The 25,771-nt window shown below is 50.7% G+C and overlaps 1 protein-coding gene across 5 annotated transcripts in view; it reads left to right on the forward strand.

The window, feature by feature from the left end:
- LOC144944477 (protein 4.1-like) overlaps window positions 1–25,771 on the forward strand; it is a 77,420-nt gene that overhangs the window by 17,580 nt on the left and 34,069 nt on the right. For all 5 annotated transcript variants that reach the window (XM_078872654.1, XM_078872663.1, XM_078872672.1 and 2 more), the window contains 5 exons: window positions 5,739–5,843; window positions 7,747–7,789; window positions 10,603–10,678; window positions 16,611–16,829; window positions 19,416–19,503. In XM_078872654.1, coding sequence (XP_078728780.1) covers window positions 5,739–5,843; window positions 7,747–7,789; window positions 10,603–10,678; window positions 16,611–16,829; window positions 19,416–19,503 — 531 coding nt within the window. The remainder of the gene's footprint in view (window positions 1–5,738; window positions 5,844–7,746; window positions 7,790–10,602; window positions 10,679–16,610; window positions 16,830–19,415; window positions 19,504–25,771) is intronic.

Here is a 25,771-nt window from a genome sequence, read left to right on the forward strand (position 1 = left end):
CAGTTTGAGTAGGGAGGCATCCTCCATCTGGAGTCACCCCCATTCGTCATGCATGAGGCCGACCGTATCCGTAGGCAGAACGTCCATAGACGCCGCCATAGCCTGAGGCAACTCCCCAGCAGGGGTTTTGCAGCATCCCGCACCCGTGAGGCACACGCATGAGTCTCGAGGTGGCAGTCTCGAGAGAGCGTCCGCATTATTATGGCGAACACCTTTTCTGTACGACACTTTAAAAGTATAGTCCTGAAGGACCTCTAGCCACCGCGAGAGCTGCCCGGACAGTTGTTCAACCTGCAGTGCGTACTGAAGGGCCGCGTGATCCGACTGCACCTCAAACACCCTCCCATAGAGGTACGGACGATATTCTTGGACAAAATAGACAATGGCCAACAATTCTCATCGCGTTACACAATACCGCTGTTCCACAGGGGATAACACCCGACTCCCATAAGCCACGACCTTTTCCACCCCGTCAACAACCTGGGACAGCACGGCACCAATCCCAGTGGCGCTGGCGTTCATGTCAAGGAGAAAAGGTCGGGAGAAGTCGGGATAGCGGAGAGGAAGAGCTTTCACCAAACCCTCCCACAGCGTGACAAACGCCGCCCCCTCCTCCATTCCCAAACAAAATTTCTGGCCTTTGGCAGTAAGGAAATGCAGTGGTTTTGCAATAGTCGCAAAGCCGGGCACAAATCGACGGTAATAGGAGGCAAACCTGACAAACTTCGCATTTTACCCACCGTCTTGGGGGTCGGCCACGTACGCACACATGCCGTTTTGTCGGGGTCCGTCACTATTCGGATTCACTCACAATGTGGCCCAGATATCGGACCGACCTCTGCAGAAAATGGCATTTTTGCGGCTTGAATTTAAAATTGGCTGCCTGCATTTTTAGAAAGACGGCCTGCAACCATAGTAGGTGCTCCTCGAATGTACATACAAAGACAATGACGTCATCAAGATAGATGAGGCACGAATCCCACTGGAGCCCTGCCAAAACCAATTCCATAAGCCGTTGGAATGTGGCTGGGCTGGAATGGAGTCCCATGGGAAGGCAATTAAACACAAACAAGCCCTGGGGAGTTCGAAATGCCGTTTTAGGTTTGGAACTCTCATCTAAGGGCAACTGCCAAAATCCGGAAAGGGTAGAAAAGAACCGCGCCCAGACAGGGCATCCAGGGAATGATCCATCCGAGGAAGTGGGTACGCATCGGCAACAGATACCTTATTTAACTTTCGTAAATGCACAAAACCTCAAGGTGCCATCCTGCTTTTTGACAAGAACAATTGGAGCCCCCCACGGACTGTTGGAAGGGGCGATAATATCCGCGGCTAGGATCTCCCCAACTGCATGGCGAACATGCTTCTTCTCAGTTGGGCTCAGCCTGTACGGGTTCTGACGAAAGGGGGCCGCATTGCCTGTGTTGATATGATGGTGTACCAACGACGTGCAGCCAATGTCGTATTTGGATTTTCTGAAGATGTCCGAAAATTCCTTAATGAGCGCACGCAATGCGGATCTCTGCACCTCTGACAAGTCAGGGCTTTCGGCACAGAGTGCGTCCACCCACGCATAGTCGCAACTCTCACCCCGCTCCGCAGCAGTGACCATCTTGACGGGGTCCGTCATTACCACCCTGCCATCTGCTGGCGATGTGTGAGCTAGGACCGTGCCCGCCTGTTTGACAGTGGGTCCAAGACCAGGGTTTAAAATTTGAATGAAAGGCTGCTGGTCATTTTTGATGATAGTTTGGGCCCCGACCAACGTAAGGCCACGGCTCACTTTGTTGGATGGTGTTAGAAGAACACCTCCCTTGGTAGCATCCCCATTGAGTTGCCTCCTGAGGCGCAAAGGCACCAGCATTTGTGCTCCAGGGGGAATTTTAACTGTTTCCCACACGAGTGCTGGGATCATGGCGTTTACTTGACACAGTCGAGTGGGGGAGGGCAAAAAGGCCATTCTACAGCCGGACGGCAATTCCAGGCACCCCTGGTCAATGAGGATCTTGAGGGGCATTTTTCCTAGAAAATTCGTTCCAAGCAGGCAAGGCACGGCCAACGATTTGGAAACTAATATCGGGCCGGTTATTTAAATATCGCCAATGGCTATGGTAGCCCCATAATTCCCAAATAAATCGCCATTTGCCGCAAAGCACGGGACATCAACCGGATGGAGGGTAGCTGATTTAGCAGGTAAGCAGTCAAAAATCATTTCAGATATGATGGTAGCGGATGTTCCCGTGTAAAATAGCATCCGCACCTCTATCCCTTGCACAGTGTCAATGACGGCCGAGAATGCCGTGGCCACGATGCGTTGGCCCAATGCTGACCTCTGACCAGGTCGCCTTGGCCATCCATCGGCGCCAATTTCCAAAATAGCCGCCCCGCACCCCGAGCGCACGGCCCCACACGCGAATCAAGGCAGACGCATGAACCGGATGAATGAGGTGAGTGCGAGGGCCGGGTGTGTGGTGCAGCACGACTCGCGGAGTGGGAGAGGGTCGGCCGAAGGATGACGACGTCCTGGAGGTTCTCCCACGGTCGGGAGAACCATTGGAGATGTGGCCCAGAAGGCCACACTTGAAACACACGACGGGGGATGATCCGAGGCTGGAGGAGGCCTCCGTCCGTTGATCACGGTCGTCCCTCCGCCCCATGTCGGCTTTCCTCCATCCGCTGATGTTGAGCGACGCGAAGGCCTGGGAGGACTCGACCTCATCAGAAGCTGCTGCATCTTCAGCAGGACACGTGCACGCCACCACCTTCAAGCGGCGCTTGATGTTGAGGTGGGCCTGGAGGCACCTTGTGACTCTCAGCAACGTCAAGTCGTCGGAGGCAGGCAGCACAACATCAAGCTCCTGGGCCAGCCCCAGCATGTGATCCAAGACCAGTGCGTCAAGGCCGTCCTTGTCCATTTTTGGGTACGCTGCCTGGGCCAGCGAGATAAGCGCCCTGCCGAAGACAAGAGGCATCTCGACTTCTTCTCATCTCCGTGCAGCAAACTTATGGCTCATGTTAGATGGCGGGTCGAAAATCCCCGCCATCTGTTGAAGAGCTTGCGCCAACGTCACCCAATCCTCGGCTGGAATGGAGTAGAATGCTCCCAAGGCAGCGTCATCTAACACCCAATCTCCGCCTGCCGCGACAAAGGGAAGGCGCCTCTTCAGAGCAGGACCCTCCGTTTGCATTTTTGGCGGGACACTCGCGATGGCAGGAACCACGTCCCGCGCACTGCTCAAAATGGCGGCCTCTTGTGTAGGCTGCGCTTCCCACGTTTCCCGCGCGCGAGACGTAGCAGCGGCGAAGTCTTCGCCTCGCGGCTCCGGTCCTCCGACTCGTTCAGCCGGCTCGTGCAGGTCCATCTCCGCGACGAGTACTGCCGAAGTGGACAGTAGGTTGGCCAAGCGCTGGCCACGCGCCCACTTGTCTCTCCCCCGCTGCTGGTGGCGTGGCGAGGTCACGTTCCTTCCGCTGCTCCGCAGGCCCAAACATTCCAACGGGGCCGCCTCTACCGGGGCTGTCTGGGGGATCACCCCCTCTTCGTCTTCTTCCTCTGAAGAATCCCTGGTAGGTTGTCTTCTTCTCGTGTATATTTTAAGCCTACGCTATCACCTAGCTATAAAATATTTTTACTTCTGGCATCAGATGTAGTGTGTGTCTCATGAGGCACACACAGAAGTCTGGAGGCACCACGATTTATTAACAACTTAACAGGGCTTCGGGTTAACAATACTCATGGTTATTCTAGAACCCCAAAGGGTCCCCCGACGACCGACGCTCCAAGACCCCCGAAGCAACGCCGCACGGTAAGCTCTTCCCGCCAGACAACCACGATCGCTCCGCCTCCGTCCCTCTTATCCTCTCGAGTGTGGCCTTACTCCACCTCTGGCCACGCCCCTTCCTCGGTCTCTCATGACGGAACCGGAGCCAGCGTCACATGTCCTCCGGGCCCCCGTTTCCGGGCCCCCTTCACTACTTCGTGTCGGCACGTCCCTTTTCTCTCTCTGCGACGGGGCCCTGCTCTGTAGGGCCTGCTTCTCCATCACGTCTCCATCGGCCCCATCGAGAGGTACGTGCGCACTCATTCACCAGTTGTGGTTGTCGTCGGCTTATACGCCATAGAGACGCTATTTACGTCTCTACATATACATACATTTACATTCTTGACTCGTGACTATATTTTTTACAATGACGCTCATAGATTATTTTGCGTGACACTTCAGACAGTGCTCATAGTCACCGACTACAAAGACAAAGATCCCCCATGTAGCCTGAACAGACTGTTGGGGCAAGTTCTGTTAGCGAGTAGCACCTATGAAGAACGGCACAGCACACAAGGGGGTGAATGTACCAACACCACACCCAGCCGCCTTTGTCTCCCCAGTGGTGATGTTTACACACCGCACCAGGTACTCATTTGAGCGGGAATCGAACCCGGGTCACCGGGTTCGTAGCACAGCGTAGCGCTAACCACTACACTACCGCTCCCCACAAGCCACCCACTACCCAACCCAATCCACCTGTCCAGTAAATTGATAAATCTTCCTTTCCTCTAAGTGACAGTACAAATAAAAATAACCTGTTAATATTTTTAATAAACTGGTCGCTTTATGTGATAGTGATTGATGGTATACGTTTGTGATGGGGATTGATGGTACGTGTATGTGATGGTACGCGTATGTGCTGGTGATGGTGATTAATGGTACAGGTATATCATGGTGATGGTACGCGTATGTGATGGTGATTGGTGATACACGTACGTGATGGTATGGTATGTGATGGTGATTGATGGTACGCTTATGAACGTGATGGTGATTGCTGGTACGCGTATGTCATGGTGATTGCTGGTACACGTGTAGTGAGTTAAACTGAGTCGCAGACGTACTCTTGGAGGCAACACATTTATTTAACACCAACACATGGGGTAACTGCCCCTTAACAGAATAACAACCTGTGGTGGTGACCACCAGGCTAACTACGCTAATTACAACGTAACTAGCTACAACGGACCGGACCACAGCTCGGGTCCAGGTCCAAGTGTTGGAGACTCGGTAGACCGTTGAACGTAGACGAAGGTTTCTTCAGGATTAACAACAATGCCAGCCCCTCTGGGGGACCCGGCTTATATTCTCTGCGGCATGGCTGGCTCCGCCCTTGGCCATGCCACCTTCCAGAATCCTCGAGCAGGATCTGGACCCCAACCACGTGACCACCCCTAGCCCCCACTCAGGGACCCTTTGTAGACTTAACTGGTCATGTGTCCTCTCTGGTCAACCAGAGTGCCATGGCCTTTAGTAACCCCTTTCCTACGGCCGGCACTCCCACACCCTATCCTGTAGAACTGGCACTGCACGCCAAGCGTGATGCCATCCAGCGCTATCAATCAGCGCTGACCGAGCCCCTCTAGGGCCGATACTACACCCACACCATAGTGGTATCTGCGATGTCAATACACCGCATGCCATGCCTCTCTAGCGCCGGCACTACACAGTGATATCCCGAGATGTCACTACACATGTATGTCTTGGTGATTGTTGGTACATGTTTGTCATGGTGATTGCTGGTACGCGTATGACATGGTGATGCGTATGTCTTGGTGATTGCTGGTACGCGTATATCATGGTGATTGCTGGTACGTGTATGACATGGTGATGCGTATGTCTTGGTGAGTGCTGGTACGCATATGTCATGGTGATTGATGGTACGCGTACGTCATGCTGTATTTCCCCTCTTCGCAGAGACATGCAAAAGGACACGAGCTATTCCACAGGGTGTGTGAGCATCTAAACCTTCTGGAGAGGGACTATTTTTCCCTCACCTACAAGGATGCCTCGGATCAGAAGGTGACGGCGGCGTTTTTTTACATGTGCACACATTCGCCTCGCTTCCACCTTCCCTTTGGGACTGCGCGGAGGCAGCCGGCAGGCTCGCAGCATCGTTGGCATGAACGCATTTGGCGAGGTGCTGCGGCGTCAGTGGCTCTTTGAGCGGGGTGATGTCTTGATCCTCCTTCTTGTCACACTAAATTTGAGACAACCAGGATGACCGTGAAGCTCGCAGAGACATGCGAGGGAATTCGATCCACCGTGAAACTTGAAGCAGACCGTCGCTTCGTAGCTACGTGAGAATTATGATCGGAGCGCATTAGCAATTAAAGTGTGCTCTCCTATAACACTGCGTCGTTTAAATCGTGCAAATTAGATATGATATAACGCGATAAATGTATTAGGGAACACTTTTTTTATAACGCGGATGCGAATTGGATATTACGCGAGCCATCGAACGGAACTACGTCGCACGAGTAGGAATAAGCGGTCGTACGGTAGCCTCGGTGCAGCATCACACAAGGTGGGATGCTGTTGGATGCTTCTAGATGCTACCCACGCGCCTCAGTCTCTGTTCAGCCTGTGAACGCATCTCACGTGTTATCGCGGACTGTGATTTCTACCCTAAATTATATATAATTTATGATAAGGCGATTTTTCCGCAACGCGGTGTTCTTCAGGAACGCAACAATTACTATTGCCGCATTATAGGAGCACGAGAATGTACTGCCATATCTCCCAGTGTGAAGTGTCATGCTTGATGGGTGTCCATGGCTGCGACTCGCAATGAATGTGGATGTGGTTCCATTCATGGTTAGGAGAAGAGAAACGCGATTTCTTTCAGCGCAGATCACCAAAGCTGCATTTTGTTGTCGTTGAGGGCCGCTTAGTGCCGGGAACCCTTTGGGGCAACATCGGCAGTCGGCAACTGATGGCGCGACGTGTTGTGAAACCCCCACTTGCATTGAGAAATGCGTGGAAATCCCACCAAGTACAGAGGAGCAGCTCGCCACGCTTGCCCGGTGTTGCTTGAGCCTCACTCGGAGACCGTTAACTCAAGAATAATGAATTTTCACGAGAAAAAAAATATTTTCTCGTTCGTGCTGCGTTCACTACATGTGTAGTCCAACTGAGTCGCAGACTTTATCTTGGGAGCAACACTATTCCGCAACTGAACACAACATTACACAATCTACACTCGGGTTTGGAATGCACATCTAACCACGCTACGGCAGAACTAGACACAGTTCGCTATCCCGGCCCGGACCACAAGCTGGGTCCTGGACCGCGTGGCTAGAGGCTTCTTCTCCCCAACGTGGATCTTCTTCACACCAGGACATGAAGACCTCGAGCTCTTCACGGGACCCCCGTTATATGCCCCTGGGCTGGGGCTTGCTGCGCCCTTCGCCCCGCCCACCTTCCAGATCTCTCGAGCTCTGTCTCGAAGGTTCCCGAGAGCTCTTTTAGACCACGTGACCGCCCAGCGGCCCCTGTCCACCAATATCATCCAGTTACGTATCAGCAGGTCAACCAGTGTATCATGCCCCAACGTAACCCTGGCTGGCTGACGCTCCCTCTCGCTCTCTCACCGGGAGCCCGCACCACACACTGCTTGCGGTGCCTTCGCGCTGACCAGCGCTCACCCAAGCCCTGCTAGGGCTGGTACTACTCCCCGTAACCGGGCTGCCCATAATGACAACACATTATCCGCTGTAGCTTCGTAAGCCCGGCACCACACAGTGTCAATCACAGTCACTACACATGCGCAGATCATGTGCAGATGATGTGTTTAAGGTGCATGGTTGGAAATCTGTCAGAAAAAATCTAACAGTTTGCAATCCAGGGCAATAATTACATTGACGGTGTCGACAGTTAGTATTCTGTCTCTACGGATTTCACATTTTCACGTATTTTTTTTCAGAATTGGCTGGATCCCATTAAAGAAATTAAGAAACAGCTGATGCGTAAGTATGACATGTGTCACACTTTGTACCTCAAATGTATAAACGCGTAGCTCTCATAACCTAGGTTATCACGAGTGTGCAATATTCATCCATTGTAAGCTCTGCAGAGGAATGACTGTAGGTTCAACTTAAAATGCAAATGTTTTTTACACAATTGATATGTGTTTATTATTTATTTGCTCTACATTTTTTCGAGTATTTACACTCTAGTCTTATGTTAAATATCAATGTTCGCATCAAACTTTTATATGAAACTAGTTTATATACCCGGCGTTGCATACCGACCGTGGTGGTACCTGCTATCACTACAGCAGTACATGCCGACTTTAGAGCAGTATTTATCGACTCTATAGCACAAAGTACTCACCTGACAGAGTGGCGTGATGAGGCCTAGTGACGTGCAGAGCCTCGCCTAGATTGTCCAGCCGGCCGAGGTGGCACCTTGGCAGGCTGGGGTTGGGCTGCTTCCCCTGACCCCCCGCCCCCAGCCATGATCTCCCCGGCCGCTCTGCAGTAATATCTACGGCCTATAGTGGTAACATCTAGCGACTGTATATATTAGTAACTGCATGCATCAGGGTGGGGGGGACATCACACAGTGAAGATTTAAGATCAGCGTTTAGTGAATTTTTAAAGCATTTTTAACACGAAAGAAAATGTCCCCCTCACTCCCACCGAAGGCGTGCGACTTGGCATGGGCCGTCCCCCCCACCAAAGGCGCGTGAGTTGGTATGGTCGTGCACGCTTCATAAACAATAAATAAAGAGATAGCGCAAATAGCGCAAAAAAATCGCACTAAATCGCTAATTATACTTATTAAAAGTTAACGGATGTGAAAAAGGAATAGCGCTTGCTCACGGCGGGGCTTACGGCGTGGTACCTGAGCCAAATCCTTTGCGAGCGCGCGAACGCACACAAAGCCACAAACCGACAAACAGACAATTTTTTACTTTTTTTATAGATAGAAATTAGTTATTTTAAGCAGCTAAATCATAAACAAGAATCTTAATTTTAGAACTTTCGTGACTGCAGGAATTATTATTTGGTTCTTTCGGTTAAGTCACGTCTAAAGATAAAATAATAAATTAAATTAAATAATAGAATACGACGTTTCGATTGCAACACAAGCAATCATCATCAGGTATAATGAAATAGCGACATAAAATCTAACCAGAAAACTATAGACAGACATATTAGCAGACAGATATCACCAATATACATAGAGAGAGCAACACAGGTAACAGAGAGAGGTGGTCGTTTCTGTGGGGTGGCCTTAAATAGACAGAGGAGGGCGGACGCAGAGAGAGGGAGGGGGGTTAGAGAAAAAATTAGCATATCAATGAGTGGACAACAAAACGTGGTGCTGCAAGTGCGATGACACGGCAAGCAAGCCTCAAAATCAGGAGAAGGACACACTAAAATTAAATAACCTAGTAAAATATCGAAATGTAATGTAATACAACACAGAGGGTCGGTCAACACACAATTAACGCATAGCCTGGTTGATTACGTATTTCAAAGATTGCTAAGTTAGAATTTAAGTGTGAACATTCCAAAGAGAGGACACAGGCAGAGAGAACAAGTAGTCAGAGAGAGAGAAAAAAGAAGATAAGTTTAAAACTTCCCCGTAGAAGTGGTTCAATCTTAATGTTACCTGTGTTGCTCTCTCTATGTATCTTGGTGATATCTGTCTGCTAATATGTCTGTCTATAGTTTTCTGGTTAGATTTTATGTCGCTATTTCATTATACCTGATGATGATTGCTTGTGTTGCAATCGAAACGTCGTATTCTATTATTTAATTTAATTTATTATTTTATCTTTAGACGTGACTTAACCGAACGAATCATAAACAAGAATTGAATGGTTATAGCAACATCATTAACACGTCGTTATTTACAGATACGGGAATTATTTGCAAATCAACTATCTCAATAGTCCAGCGAATTATTTATGTAAACCCCAACACACTCGTGAACAACACTGCGGCCTTAAAAAATGTAATGATCAGTGATGTTTCAGGCAACGTCACTTCTGAACAGCACTTCGTCAGAGAGGCAGTATAGGGCCAGAGTGGAGAATGTAATTATAATCAGAATTGGAGACTGCACTTTAAACCATGGGGACTACTGAGAATAACATTTAAAAAAAATTCTGATGACCAGTTTTCTAAATCTACAAACCCTCCAATAACATTGCTAAACTAAACTAATTTTTATTTTACCAGGTAAGGCCCACTGAACTACGTAGCTCTTTTTCAGAAGCGACGAGGTGGCTTATCACGTGGAAATTTATACCAGTCAAATACTCTAAACGCGTGTTGATTGTAAATGTGGACTAAAAAACTGGAGGACCTGGAGAAAAATCCACCTGACCACGGGGAGAACATGCAAACTCCAATTATACAGGTGTCTGGGTCGGGATCGAACCCACGACCTCGTGTATACCAGGCGAGGTAGTTAACATCTCACCACTGTGGCTCCCAATTGCAATTGTTTACCCAGGAAAGCCTCACATTACGGGCCGACGTTACTCTATATAATCCCAATTGAGTAATTTGCATGCAATGTTTCCGCATTGGGATGTTTGGCCAATACCAGTTACATCGTAAGCTATTTATTTATTTATGGGAGGGAACTGAAGAACCTGGTGGAAACCCTTGCATAACAGGGGAAGAGCATACAAAATCCACACAAAAAGGCACCCAGGTGAAGATTTGAACCCAGGTCCTTGTTGCTGTGAGATGCACCTGGTTTTCACTGCACCACGTCTTAGCGACGGATTTACTGCATGTTGGCTGTGGGACTTTTTCAGACTCTCCGTGGCTTGTTTCCTTCAATGTGAAGTTTTATCCACCGGACCCATCACATCTCCTGGAAGACATTAGCAGGTACTGTTTACTATATCTTTGTGTATGTGTGTATGTATTTTGAACTTATTTCGAAACGTACGTAGCCAACCGTGCTAATCGGAGGTGCGTGGGAAGTACAACAAACTCAAAAAAAAAAGTCACTTTATTGTCAAGTGTGTTACATGCATGACATACAACACAGATGAAATTACAGTCCTCTCTCTTGGTCCCACGGTGCAACCAAGCAATTAAAAAAATGAATCACAATTAACAGACATAAATAAACAATAAACAATCGGCGATCAACACAAGATAAATAATCAAAAATGTAATAGACTTAAAATAAACAACAGTCAAGAATTATAAAATATAAAATATTATTTAAATAAAATATTTAAAGAAATAAGATATTTAAACCGGTGTGGTAGTGCGATGTAGTGCAATGTGCAGTCCAGAGATCAGGATGTACGAGTGAATGTGTGTGTGGGGGTTGGGGTCAGGGGGCAAAGGGGGGAGGGTGGGCAGAGGGGGGAGTGATGGTAGAGCAGGGAGGGAATTGAGTCTCCTGACAGCCTGGTGAAAGAAACTGTCTTTGAGCCTGCTGGTCTTGGCCCGAAGACTCCGCAATCTCCTCCCTGACGGCAGCAGGCTGAAGAGGCTGTGAGATGGGTGGGTGGGATCACCTGCAATCTTGATTGCTTTGCTGGTGATGCGGGTGTTATAAATGTCCAGAAGAGGGGGGAGGGAGACACCAATGATCCTTTCAGCTGCTCTCACTATGCGCTGCAGAGTCTTGCGGCAGGACACGGTGCAGGTGCCGTACCACACGGTGATGCAGCTCGTCAAGATGCTCTCAACGGTGCCTCTGTAGAAGGTGTGCATGATGGGGGGCGGGGCTCCTGCTCTTCTCAGTTTGCGGAGAAAGTACAGGCGCTGTTGGGCTTTTTTGGCCAGTGATGCAGTGTTGTGACTCCACGACAGGTCTTCAGAGATGTGCACACCCAGGAACTTGGTGCATCTCACCCTCTCCACTGCAGCACCGTTGATGGTTAGCGGAGTATGCTGGGTGTGCACTCTCCTGAAGTCCACAACAATCTCCTTCGTCTTCTCAACATTCAAGTGGAGATTGTTGTCCTTGCACCACGTGGCCAGCCTGCTCACCTCACTCCTGTAGTTTGTCTCATCCCCGTTTTTGATGGCACCCACCACAGTTGTGTCATCCGCAAACTTAATGAAGAGGTTGGAGCTGAATGATGGTGTGCAGTCGTGGGTCAGCAAAGTGAAGAGGAGGGGGCTCAGCACATATCCTTGGGGGACCCCTGTGTTCAGTGTGATGGTGCCGGAGGTGTTGCTGCCAACTCGAACTGCCTGTGGTCTCCCTGTCAGGAAGTCCAACAGCCAGTTGCACAGGGAGGTGTTGAGCCCCAGGTGGTCTAGTTTGTGGATGAGCTGCTGGGGGATGATTGTGTTGAATGCTGAGCTAAAGTCGATGAACAGCATTCTGACGTAGAAGTCTTTAGTCTCCAGATGGGTGAGAGCTGAGTGGAGGGTAGCGGAGATGGCGTCATCGGTCGAGCGGTTAGACCGATACGCAAACTGGAAAGGGTCCAGGGCGGGGGGAAGGACAGACTTGATGTGTTGTAGGACTAGCCGCTCGAAGCACTTCATAAGGATTGAAGTGAGTGCGACCGGGCGGTAGTCATTGTAGCAGGAGGGTGATGACTTCTTCGGGACCGGGATGATGGTGGTAGCTTTGAGGCACGTAGGTACAACAGCCTGTCTCAGCGAGGTGTTAAAGATGTCGGTGAAGACATCTGTGAGCTCCTCCGCACAGTCTCTCAGGACACGAGCCGGAATGTTGTCAGGGCCCTGGGCTTTCTTTGGGTTCGTCCTTCTGAGGGATCCCCTCACGCTATCTGGGGATAGCGTCAGCACCTGGTCGCCGGGAGGTGGTGTAGTCTTCTGTGCTGGGGTGCTGTTGTCTGCCTCAAAGCGAGCGAAGAAATCCTTCAGCTGGTTCAGCAGAGAGGTGGAGCTGTCACAGGTCTGCGGAGAGGGTTTATAGTCCGTGATGGTCTGCATCCCTCGCCACAGGTTCCGGGTGTCTCTGCTGTCATTGAAGCGGTCGGCGATCCTCCTGGAGTACTGCCTCTTGGCCAATCTGATACCTCGCGACAGGTTGGCCCTGGCTGTCTTCAGGCCCATCTCCTCGCCAGCTTTGAAGGCGGCGTTCCGAGCCCTCAGGAGCCTATGGACTTCCCCTGTCAGCCATGGCTTCTGGTTGGCCCGAATGGAGATGGTTCTGGTGACCGTGACATCCTCCATGCACTTCCTCATGTAGGAAGTGACGGTCTCCGTGTACTCCTGGAGGTCTACGGTGTTGTTGTAGGTGGCTGCCTTTCTGAACATGTTCTAGTCGGTGGTGGAGAAGCAGTCCTGGAGTGCCTCTGAAGACCCCTCAGGCCACACGCAGATCCGCTTTATAACTGGTTTGGTGTCTTTAACCAGCGGCCTGTATGCTGACGTTAGCAGAACAGTGGTGTGATCTGAGGCCACACAAAAAGCAGTTAAATTTCTATTTAAAGCTTTCGTGACTGCAGGGATTCATATTATTGGTTCTTTCAGTAAAGTCACGTAGAAGGGAAATAATAAAAAAAAAAATTCTCACGACGTTTCGATTGCAACACAAGCAATCATCATCAGGTGTGAAAACCACAGCAAGAAATTTTGAAAAAAGTGGCGTTTTTTTCTTAACATTAGCACCACGGACAGCAACTGGCGGTTGTTCAGGCGGACGAGTCCATCTATGCTCAGAACGGAGGAGGGGGGAGAGAAAGAGAATGGAATGCGGTCTGAAAGTCACCGTAAGCGTGAACACAATCAATTAAGACCCGAAATGGTTTATCAAATCCTTCCAATGATTGCTAAGCCAGAATCCATCTTCTTAGTTGAAATTGCCTCTGTGTTTGTATATGTGGATAGCCTCATGAACGAATCTCTCATGGTAGCCAGATGGCTTGCAGAGAACCTCTGTCTTGGAGAAGTCAATGTCATGTGAGCCCACTGAATTATAACAGTGGTCTGCCACGGCTGAGGTGTTGGTCCTACCGTATTTTAGGTCTGCTTTGTGTTCACGGATGCAGTCCGAGACATGTCGTTTGGTTTATCCAATGTTACTGCTACCACAGAGGCAACTTAGTTTGTGATGATGATTGCTTGTGTTGCAATCGAAACGTCGTGAGAATGTAATTTTTTTTTATTTCCCTTCTACGTGACTTTACCGAAAGAACCAAGAATACAAAAAGCAGTTCTAAAGAAATAAGTTCTCAATCTAGATTAAAGTGCATAGCTCCAGTAGCTTCCTAAGATCAGAAGGGAAAGCATTCCAGACGGCCGTGGAAGCATATCTGAAAGTGTGCGATTCGGTGACCGTATTTATTCGATGGCCAACCAAAAGCCACTGCTGCGAGGATGACCAGAGTTGGCGTGATGGTTTGTGCTCCTTGACGAGATCAGCAAGGTATTGTGGTTCATTTGTGGCAAGCATTTGTGTGTAATGAGTACGACCTCATAGTGTATTCATCCGACAACTGAAAGCCAATGCAGCTCGGTGAGTACTGGATGGACACGGTTGGATCTTATTATATTCACTTAACAATATGAATTTAGTGTAATTCATTGCAAGGGGCAATTTTTGTTACTTTTGTAGGTTTGTACGAGAGCGTGTCAGGCATGTGCGCAGTTGTAATTAGGCCAAAACGGCTGCTGCTGGGTGGGAGGCGAGTACAGAATCGGGGAGGGCCGGACACGTGGTCTCCACGAGTCGGGCGACCAAGGAGAGGAGAAGTCAACAGAGCAGATGGTGGGAGACTGAGGGCAGATCTTGGGAGGCTACTGCGCCACTCCTGTATAGAAGCTGTAGGATCTGGCGGAGGGTAAAGAGCGTTGGCAGTGAGGTGTATGATGGTGGCATCAATGGCTGTGGCCATGTTCTTCCAACGTCTGTTGCCATCTTAACCACCAACGCTGGAGCGGATTTATGGGGTTCACTGTTCCAGTGGCAAGATGCTGCAGGTGTGGGCCGTGCCTGCATTGCGACCTGCCCGTAGGCAGCTATAAGTTCAAGTATTTGTTTAGTGTTGCTTGTGATAACGCTTGGACACAAATCAGAATTCAGATGATTTAGGCGACTAATTCACCGTGCATCTCAATTAAGCCTTCCAACAATGTGGTAGATTTAATTACGTATTAACTACTCATAGAAGGCAGTTTAATCTCATCCACACGTTGTCCCAACCACCGCACTGCAGGTCACAATGCTTCTCTGTTTCTTCCTTCACCCGGCCCTATTTTGAAATTCCTCCTTCCCATCGTCTCTTTCCCCCAAGCTCTTACAATAACAGACTCAAACTAAACTGATCAGGTAAGTCCCAATGAGATAGATAGCTTTTTTAGAAGCGAACTGGCCACAAATGATATCTCAACGAAGTGGATTATCGCGTGGACATTTATAGCAACCAAATACTCTAAATGTGTGATGTTAATTCTAAATATGGAGGGAAAAACAGGAGGGCCCGGACAAAGATCACGCAACCACGGGGGAAGAGAGAGAGAGATACATGCAATCTCCAAATATACAGCCGGTATCAGGGTCGGGATCGAACCCACGACCTCCTGTATACCAGGCGAGGTAGCTAACATCTCACCACCATGCTCAAGTCAAGACACATATTACGCTCTTATCAATGACAACTTTGAAAGTGCTGCTTGTTGCTGACCGCTTGACATTTGGGCCTTTGCTTAAAAACCTACTCCACAATTCCCACATGTCTGCTCTACTCTCCCAACTCCACTGGCTCCCTGTCTACTATCGCTGTCTGTTTACATTTCTCACTCGAGGTCTATAAATCCCTCTAAGGTCTTGCCCCATCTCTCGTCTTTCACTCCTCTGTTCCACCCCGTCCTCTCTGCTCCCAATCTCTACCGCCCCTCTCTGTGCCTCCCTCGCTCTGCGCCCAGTCTTGCTCTCTCCTTCCTGTTCCCTTCTCACTCCCCCTCCACCAGCACAGAGAGCAATTGTCTTCACTTTCACAAATTTCAGCTTCCGTTCTTCCCTTAAAACAACCTTCAAATCAGCAACTCGTGAACAAGTGAAACTGTGAGGTTTGTGTAAGAATTATATTGTCATTCTGCGTTTTTGGTGGATTTTTAGCAATTGCCTGATGATTAGAATGATGATATCAGTATTTTTTTTAGATGAAGGTTTTTATAATGAAGGTTGGTAGGTGCACAGTGATTACATCACCTTACTCTATCTCTATTTAATACCAGAAACAGGAAGATTTAATCAAAATTCTGGTAATCGCCTTGAGTGAACGACGTTTCACCAGCGAACGTCGTTCACTCAAATTGTAAATGTTGTGAGTTTACTCTCCAACACACCGGTTGTGTTGAACTAGTAACTAATAGGCATGTTTTGTGCACGTGACAAACCTTACTAATTGGCTGTGTGGTGGTGGCGGGTTTAACGACACATTTATGTTTATGCCATCTTACCCAAAAAAGGCTTTATTATGGATAATATTAACTGACATTTTTTTTCTATTTTTATTTTAACCAGGTAAGGCCCACTGAGCTACGTAGCTCTTTATCAGGAGTGACCTGGCCACAAATTTAAAGCCCGAAGAAGTGGCTTATCACGTGGAAATTTATAGCAGCCAAATAATCTAAATGTGTGTTTCTAAATCTAGAGGGAAAAACCGGAGGACCCGGAGAAAATTTCACGTGACCACGGGGAGAACATGCAAACTCCAAATGTACAGTAGGCGTCAGGGTCGGGATCGAACCTACGACCACCTCTATACCAGGCGAGGTAGTAGTTGCCATCTCGCAAAAGCCCCTACTACTACTACGTGTTAAGGATGTGTGTGTGTGTGTGCGTGATGGCATTGGCCGCTGGCCGCGTGCGTAGGTACTACCTGTGCCTGCAGCTGCGCGAGGACGTGGCTAGGGGCCGGCTGCCGTGCTTGCCCGTGGTGCACGCCCTGCTGGGCTCCTACGCCCTGCAGGCCGAGCTGGGGGACTACGACGCGGCGGAGCACGGCGCCGGCTACGCAGGCCGCTTCCAGCTCGCCCCCAACCAGACGCACGAGCTACAGGACAGGATGGCCGAGCTGCACGCTGCTCACAGGTTGCACGCACGCTCCGACACGCACACACGCTCCCACATGCACGCACATACTCCGACACGCTTCTACATGCAGGCACATGCTCCGACACGCACACGTTCTGACACACTCCGACACGCACACATAAGCTCCGACATGCACGCACACACTCATGACACGCTCCGACACGCACACACAAGCTGTGACACGCACGCACACGCTCAGACATGCACATGTTCTGATACGCTCGGACATGCACACACACGCTCTGACACGCACATGCTCCGACACGCATGCACACGTTCTGATACGCTCGGACATGCACACACACGCTCCGACACGCATGCACATACTCAGACACACTCTGACATGCACGCATATGCTCCGACACGCACACGCTCCGACACGCACGCACACGCTCTGATAAGCTCCAACACGCACACACACACTCTGATATGCTCTGACACACACACACACGCTCCGACACGCGCGCACACGGTCCGACACACACACGCTGCGACACGCACGCACACGCTCCCACACACACACATGCTCCGACATGCTCCGACATGCACGCACACGCTCTGATACGCTCCGACGTGCACACAGACGCTCCGACATGCACACACACGCTCCGACACACTTCGACACGCACACACATACTCCAACACGCTACAAAACGCACGCACACGCTCTGACACGTTCGTAACGCGCGCGGGCGGCCAGGGGAGGAGGTCGCTTCTGATGGCTGCGTACGCAACGGGAGACTTTTATTTGTCCTTGGAACTTCAAAAAGGAGCTTAATGACGACTGGCTCCGCTCACCGATGGAAGAGCACGTTTTAACTAATGAACAAAATAAGGAATAGGTTTTTGCCCTTTCTGGCAATAAAACGTCAAATATTATGACCAGAGCATGTGTGTGCATGTTTAGCCACGAGCATGGGTAGTTAATACAGAATTGATGCTTTAGAAAAATGTATCTATTTGGTGTTTGAACATCTTAACACCTGTTTTATTGCCAGAACGGTTAAAACCGATTCTTATATTTTTAAAATCAGTTTTGATAGTGTACTGTTCGCCTCTTGGCGTTCTCTGGTCTGACACTGGTGAGACTAGGCCATAAAGAAGGCTGTCTCTGGTACCGGCCAATCGGTTTCCAAGACAATGCATATATGAATGATGAGAGCGTGTTGGTTTGCATGTTTTGCCACAAGTATGCGTGGTTAATGCAGACTTGATGCCTTGCAAAAGGTTTCTATTTTGGTGTTTGAACATTTTAACACAACTTCTGCTTTGTTTCTAGGAAGGGGTAAAACCTTTTCTTATTTTTTCATCAAGTTTTCACTGCTGACGAGACACCAATTGTCAACGCCAGTTCCAGGGGTTTGGTTGTCCCGAGCCGTTGCTGCAGAAATTATGCACTCCCAGAAGCCCGCGTGGCTGATGGGATATGTAAAAAAAAGAAATTATTTATTGTTTAATGGGGAGGGACAAATATGTGAAAGAGACATAAACGTAAAACAAGTAACAGATACATCTTGACTTAAAGCTTCCGTGACCGCAGGAATTCATATTCTTTGGGTCTTTTGGTAAAGTCACGGAGATAGGTTCAAGAAAAATAACAAAAATTAACAAAAAACTTTCGATTTAAAGCTTTCGTGACTGCAGAGATTCATCTTCTTGGTTCTTTCGGTAAAGTCACGTAGAAGGGAAATAATAAAAATACAACATAATAAAATACAATTCTCACGACGGTTCGGCCACAACGCAAGCAGCCGTCCTCAGGTGAAGAACAGGTCTGTCGGAAAGACAGCGTCTGAATGAGCACCACCAGGCTTGGCAGCGTATATTTAAGCGGGGTTAGAGGGGGAAGGGCGCCTTGACAAAGGAATTTGCATATCAAGAGGAATTTAGCATATTTATGGAAAATGCTAAATTCCTCTTGATATGCAAATTCCTTTGTCAAGGCGCCCTTCCCCCTCTAACCCAGCTTAAATATACGCTGCCAAGCCTGGTGGTGCTCATTCAGACGCTGTCTTTCCGACAGACCTGTTCTTCACCTGAGGACGGCTGCTTGCGTTGTGGCCGAAACGTCGTGAGAATTGTATTTTATTATGTTGTATTTTTATTATTTTATTATTTCCCTTCTACGTGACTTTACCGAAAGAACCAAGAAGATAACAAAAAACTGTGAATTTTGATCGCAACGCAAGCGGTCGTCATCAGCCTGACTTTACCGAAAGACCCAAAGAATAAGTAACAGATAAATAACCGCACAATGCAAGTCCTTCCTTTTCTATCTCTCCACGTAATTTTTTTTATTTAAAAATTTTCCATTGGTCACAAGGCTGACCTTCTGCGAGTGCGCAGTTTCAGCGGTATCAGTTTTCTACAAGTAAACTCTACGACCGGTTTCAACATCCATCGTCCCGTCAGCAGAGTCAGGCTTGCCTCACACCAATGCGGGTTGAACGCCCCATTGTCTATCGGCAAAGAACAAGTGCGGTGACAATGTGGGAAGGAGGCACGGTGTCTGCTTATGGTGTTAGGTTGCTGTTGCGTTGCGTCTCGTTATTGACCGGGTGTTCCGTCACGTTTTGTCTCCAGGGGCCAAAGCCCAGCGGAGGCCGAGCTTCACTACCTGGAGAATGCCAAGACGCTGGCCATGTACGGGGTGGAACTGCACCGCGCCAAGGTAGAGTGGCGCTGCTCACGGCGACTCTCACGCACACCCTTTGCTTTGCTGCTGCTGCTGCTGCTGCTGCTGTGACGATCCATTCTCCCCCACCCCCGCTCCGCCCACCATCTCTCCAGGGGTCGGTAAAATCAGTAAACGCCTTGCGGGGAAGTTGTCAACGGTGGTGGCGATTGTCTCTGGGAGAGACTCGCTCCCCCCCCCCTCACCATAGCAATGTGGAATTGTCCCACCACTGGCTCAGGCCTGAAAACGGAAAATAATAACTTTTACCGCTCCTCTTCATACACACGTCTAATTCGCCTGCCTTAGATCGTAACACTGGACGATACAGCCCGTGTTTATAAGTGTGCACTTTACTTTGGTTCTGGATCCAACCCTGATATTTGGAGTTTGCGCATCTCTCTCCACGTGGGTCGCATGGATTTTTTCTCTGGGTCTTTTGGTTTTTCCCTCCACATTTAGAAACATGCATTTAGACTATTTTGATAATTTTGCTGGTGAAGTATTGGAAATGACGGCAGGAAACTCCTTGACGGGTAACACACTTCTTTATTTAAATCTTCGCTTATCTCGATACAACGTGTAGTCTCTATTCTTCCGCGTACGGTCACCAGACACCGGTACAACTCGTAACCTCTATTCTTCTTATAACACACCGTACTGAACTCGTGTAGACTCCAGGCCTCTGGCTACACACGCCTCACTCGTCTCGTGTAGACTCGCCTCGTGTAGACCCTATGCCTCTGGCTACACACACATCACTCGTCTCGTGTAGACTCTTCTCGTGTAGATTCTCCTCGTGTAGACCCTATGCCTCTGGCTACACACACATCACTCGTCTCGTGTAGACTCTTCTTGTGTAGACTCGTCTCGTGTAGACCCTACGCCTCTGGCTACACCCATATCACTCGTCTCGTGTAGACTCTAGGCCCGGCTACACACTCGGCATGCTGACACTGTATGCTCACCCTACACTCCGCCTCTGGGTTACACAGAGTCCCGGTCCTCGCAGGGCAGCGGGACTAGGTACCGCAGGGCCCTGGCTCTTCCTCCCGTCTTCAGTCTTCGCTGGTTACACTCTCCCCGTGCGCCTGTGCGCATCCCCTTATATAGTCGTTCCTCCCGGGAGACGGAGCGGATGCGGACCTCGATGCGAGCGTCGCTTGTTAGTGAACCAATCACAACGCGCTATCTCTACGATCCTCTTTCCCCAACGCGTGTTTCCACTCACCAACCAATCACGCCGTGCTGCCACTCGATCACTCCCACACCAGCACGTCACCGGCACCCAGCCAATCAACACCACACAACCCACGATCCCGCGCTGACCCCTGATCCCTCACCGTCAGCGCGCGTCACCACACACACATCCAATCACAACGCGCTGGCACCTGATCGCTACCCCCAGCGCGTATCACCACTACATCACCCCCCCCCCCACATAGCTCGCAGCCGTCCCGGCTGCTAACCAACAACCTCCCACATCGTTAACACAACAAACCCCCCCCCCCCAGTGTGCCCCGTAACACAACAACAACAACACAACAGCAACCCATGTACAATTTGACAATAACCACAAGAAAAGTTAACACTACCACACACAACACCTTATAAAAAAAACTATATACAGCCCGACGAACAACATAATAAAAGCGATTTCTAGAAAATGAACGCGCCCCGCGTCTCTGCAACTAACGAAGTGACGAGGCGCTCCCACTGCCTCGACTCCTCACGGGGCAGGTCAAACAAAGTAGCGCGACCTGGCGCGAGTCCGTCTGGCCGGTCCGTCATACGGGACGGGACACTGACGACCGTCAGGCGGCTCCGGCTGCTCTAGACAGCGTGGGACGGGCCTGAAAGGCCCGGCCCCGCCGCGAAGATCCGGCCGCCGGTGGTCGGCAGCTGTCAGTTCCGAGACACCTGGGAGCAGATCAGGCGGAGACATGTGAGGATCAGGCAGAGACATTTCCCCCTTTGGGTCGTCGGTCACGTCACATGCTCGGCCCTCACGACACAATGGGAGGCCATATGGAGGCGAGAACGGTTTCAGTCGGGAGGGGTGGACGTACCACCATCGTTTTCCCCATTTTATCTGAACGCACTGGGGCCGTGCAACGCGCACGATCTCCACGGGCCCCCGCCATGGCCTCAACAATTTAGGCGACGTAGCCAAGGGCGCCTGAGGGCAATGCAGCCAGGCCCTGTCACCCGGTTTCCATTCGTGCACGGACACCTTCCGTGCCCACAGTCGTTCATTAGCAATTTGGCGAGCCCGCCAATTAAGCCGTGCGGCCTCCCTTGCTTCTGTTAGCTTGTGAATATTGAATTTAATATGTTCCGCCAATTTAGAATTGGTTCGTAGAGCGGACAGGCCAAGCTGCGTTTCCATGGGCGGGTCGGCTTCCCGACCGTACATCAAATAGAATGGGGAAAACCCTGTCGCTGCATGGGGGGCCATTCTGTACGCGGCAAGGACCCCCGGGACCTGCAGGTCCCAATCTACATGTGCCTCACACACCTGCTGGCACAGCATAGAAGTCAAAGTCTTGTGAAGTTTTTCCACCATCCCGTCTGTCTGCGGGTGGTACGGGGAGGTACGCACCTTTTTAGTACCCAATAGATCGCACACCTCTTGCAACAATTTACTCGAAAATGTTTTACCTTGGTCGGTCAGCAAGCGTTCGGGAGCCCCCTTGTCCAGGACATAGCCCTGGACAAAGGCGTCCGTCACAGCCGCTGCCGACTGGTTGGCGAGAGGCCACGCCATAGGCCACCGGGTGAAATATTCGACCCCCACCAACAGGTATTTATTCCCTCTAGGCGTGACTGGAAAAGGCCCCAAAATATCGAGTGCAACGAGCTCATTAGTGCGCGAGACCTGAATAGATTGCAGCGGTGGATTAGCTAGCACGGGCGGTGGTTTCCGTCTGGCGCACTCAACGCACCCCTTCAGAATATTTACCACGTCACTCCCCATTCCCGGCCAATAATAGTCACGCTGAAGCAGGGCAAGCGTTTTGTTTACTCCCAAATGCAAGAGGCGTTCGTGTGCGGCCAAAACAACTTTCCCCCTTACAGCAGAAGGCACCACCAGCGCATGCCGCCGGGACAAACTGTCCCATCTCATCAACATGCCCTGTTTAAGTACATAGGAGCCAGTTCGCTCCTGGTCCTCTTTAGGACCACCAACCCTGCGGCGCAATGCTAGCAGGGAGCTGTCCGCCATTTGGAGGCGGCCCCACTCCCCCAGCGACAATGAGAGCAGCGAGTCCCGATCCTGATAGGTAGCGGGGACATCCCCGATCGGCGCGCCCGCAGTCGCAGCCAATGTCCCCTTATCTTCCACAACCGGCGGTTTACAGCGCGCCGATCCCGATAGACACGCACATTTCTGACACGGCAACAATCGCGACAGGGCATCGGCATTTGTGTGTCGCAACCCCTTACGGTATGTGGTCGTGAACTGATAGTCTTGGAGGACATCCAACCACCGTGACAATTGGCCCGAGGGTTGGGCGACCCTCAATGAATACTGTAGCGCCGCGTGGTCCGTCCGGACCGTAAAGTGACGCCCATAGAGGTACGGTCTGAACTGTTGTACAAAAAAAACAATGGCGAGCAGTTCACGACGGGTGACGCAGTAGCGCTGCTCAGCCGGAGACAACACCCTGCTACCATAAGCGACCACCCTTTCGACTCCCCCAACGACCTGGGGCAGTACCCCCCCAATGCCCGTGTTGCTAGCATCCGTGTCTAGCAAGAAGGGACTCGCAAAATCCGGATAACGCAAGGGTGGGGCACCCACCAAGGCGTCCCGGAGGGCGCAGAACGCGGCCTCCTCTTCCGGTCCCCATTTGAACTTCACACCCTTCGCCGTAAGAGCGTGCAAGGGTTTTGCAATAGTGGCGAAGTGCTCAACGAATCGGCGATAATACGAAGCAAACCCAATGAAACTGCGCACGTCTGCAACTGACGTGGGTGTCGGCCATGAACTGACACAGTCCGTCTTTGCGGGATCGGTAGAGATCCCCGAAGAGTCGACAATGTGACCCAAGTATCTAACGGACTTACGAAAAAGGTGGCATTTGGCCGGTTTAAATTTCAATTTAGCCGATCGCATTCGCAAGAACACCCCTCTCAATCGCTGGAGGTGTTCCTCAAATGTTTTACTGAAAACAATGACATCGTCAAGGTAGATCAAGCACGTCTCCCATTGCAAGCCTGACAAAACCAACTCCATAAGGCGCTGAAACGTCGCTGGAGAGGAGTGAAGTCCCATGGGTAACCGGTTAAACTGGAACAGGCCCCCTGGAGTCCGGAATGCTGTCTTAGGTTTAGACTCTTCGTCGAGTGGCAACTGCCAGAATCCCGATAACAAATCAAGAGTCGAAAAATATCGCGCACCAGACAATGCATCGAGGGACTCGTCCATCCTGGGGAGCGGATACGCGTCAGCCACAGAGATCTTATTCAGGCGACGGAAATCTACGCAAAATCGCAAGGACCCGTCTTGCTTCTTAACCAGCACAATAGGTGCTCCCCACGGACTGGAGGAAGGCGAAATAATGTCGGCTTCAAGCATATCGTTAACGGCCGACTGAACATGTTCCTTTTCAGCAGGACTCAGCCGGAAGGGATTTAACCTGACCGGTGCTGCATCGCCCGTGTCAATGTGGTGGCGTAACAAATCCGTACACCCAATGTCATATTTATGTTTACTGAACACATCAGAAAATTCCATTAGTAACTCGCGCAGCGCACCCAACTGCACCCCTGACAAATCGTCCGAGCCCGCGCACAGCGAATGGACCCATTCAAGGTCCTCCCTCGGTTCAATATTCTGCGCGGGGCTCGGATCAACATGCGCAACCAGCCGCTCCTCCGCAGGAACCCGCGCCGCGTGAGCCAGCACGGTACCCTGCTGAATGACGGCTGGCCGCGATCCAGCGTTTAAAACCATCACAAACGGATCCTTGTCCGCCCGAACCAAAGTGTGAGCCACCGACAAATCGACCCCTCCTACAGCCCTGTTAGAAGGACCCAAAAGCATGCCTTGTTCCGAAGTCCCCTCCACCCATGGTTTCCTTAACCGGAGGGGAATTAACATCTGTGAACCCGGGGGCACGTGCACGGTCTGCGTCGCCAATGCTTGTATCGTGGCGCACGCCGTCCGAATCTCAGTAGGGCTCGTCAAAAATGAAATGCGGCGACCCGAAGGTAGTTCAATGCAACGCTGATCGATTAGAATTTTAATGGGCATCTTAGCCAAAAAATCAGTGCCCAATAGACAAGGAACCGCCAAAGAAGACGAAACGAAAACGGGTCCCGACAATTTGATATCTCCAATGCAAATGGACGCCCTAATCTGACCGATAATGCCCAACGATCCCCCATTTGCGGCGAAAAACGGCACATCCACTGGGAGCAGTGGACGGCACTGGACGGGGAGAATGTTATAAATGAGGTCAGATATAATAGTCGCCGACGCCCCCGTGTCCACCAATACCCTGACCTCTACCCCATCAATAGAACCCGCAACAACGGAGGAACCCGCTGAAGCAGCCACAATTCTATGCCCCAACTCCGACCACTCAATGTCTCTCCGGTCCCGGCCGAAACCCCCTCGCCGTACCGAATCCCCGAACCCTAACCGGCCCTCTTCCGTCGCTCCGCGACGGCCCATGCGTGTCGAGTGTGTGGGCCAAGCATGTGAGGTGCCGCGACTTGCCGGGGTTTGTAGGGATGCCTTGGGGCCTTGGTCGTCGTCCAGCCGAGATCCCATGGCGCGCTGACGGGGAGCGCGGCAACCGGACGCCACGTGGCCCCGAGGCCGCAGTTGTAGCACGTGATGAGGGTCGTCGGTGATCTCGGTTGCTCCAGCTTGCGGGTCGATCGCAGAGGCGACCGACCCCCCGACCTCCAGTCCCCCGGTTGTCCCGCGGTGAACGCCTCCTCTCGCGGACTGACGACTTGTGGTTCGGTGATCACCGAACCCGGAGTTGAGGCCACAGCAGCGTTGCAGACGACCCCCTGTTTGCGTTGAAGGGCCTCGTGCGCTTGTGCGCATCCCCTTATATAGTCGTTCCTCCCGGGAGACGGAGCGGATGCGGACCTCGATGCGAGCATCGCTTGTTAGTGAACCAATCACAACGCGCTATCTCTACGATCCTCTTTCCCCAACGCGTGTTTCCACTCACCAACCAATCACGCCGCGCTGCCACTGGATCACTCCCACACCAGCACGTCACCGGCACTCAGCCAATCA

Source organism: Lampetra fluviatilis, chromosome 2 (assembly GCF_964198595.1).
Source record: "Lampetra fluviatilis chromosome 2, kcLamFluv1.1, whole genome shotgun sequence".
Classification (NCBI taxonomy): Eukaryota; Metazoa; Chordata; class Hyperoartia; order Petromyzontiformes; family Petromyzontidae; genus Lampetra; species Lampetra fluviatilis.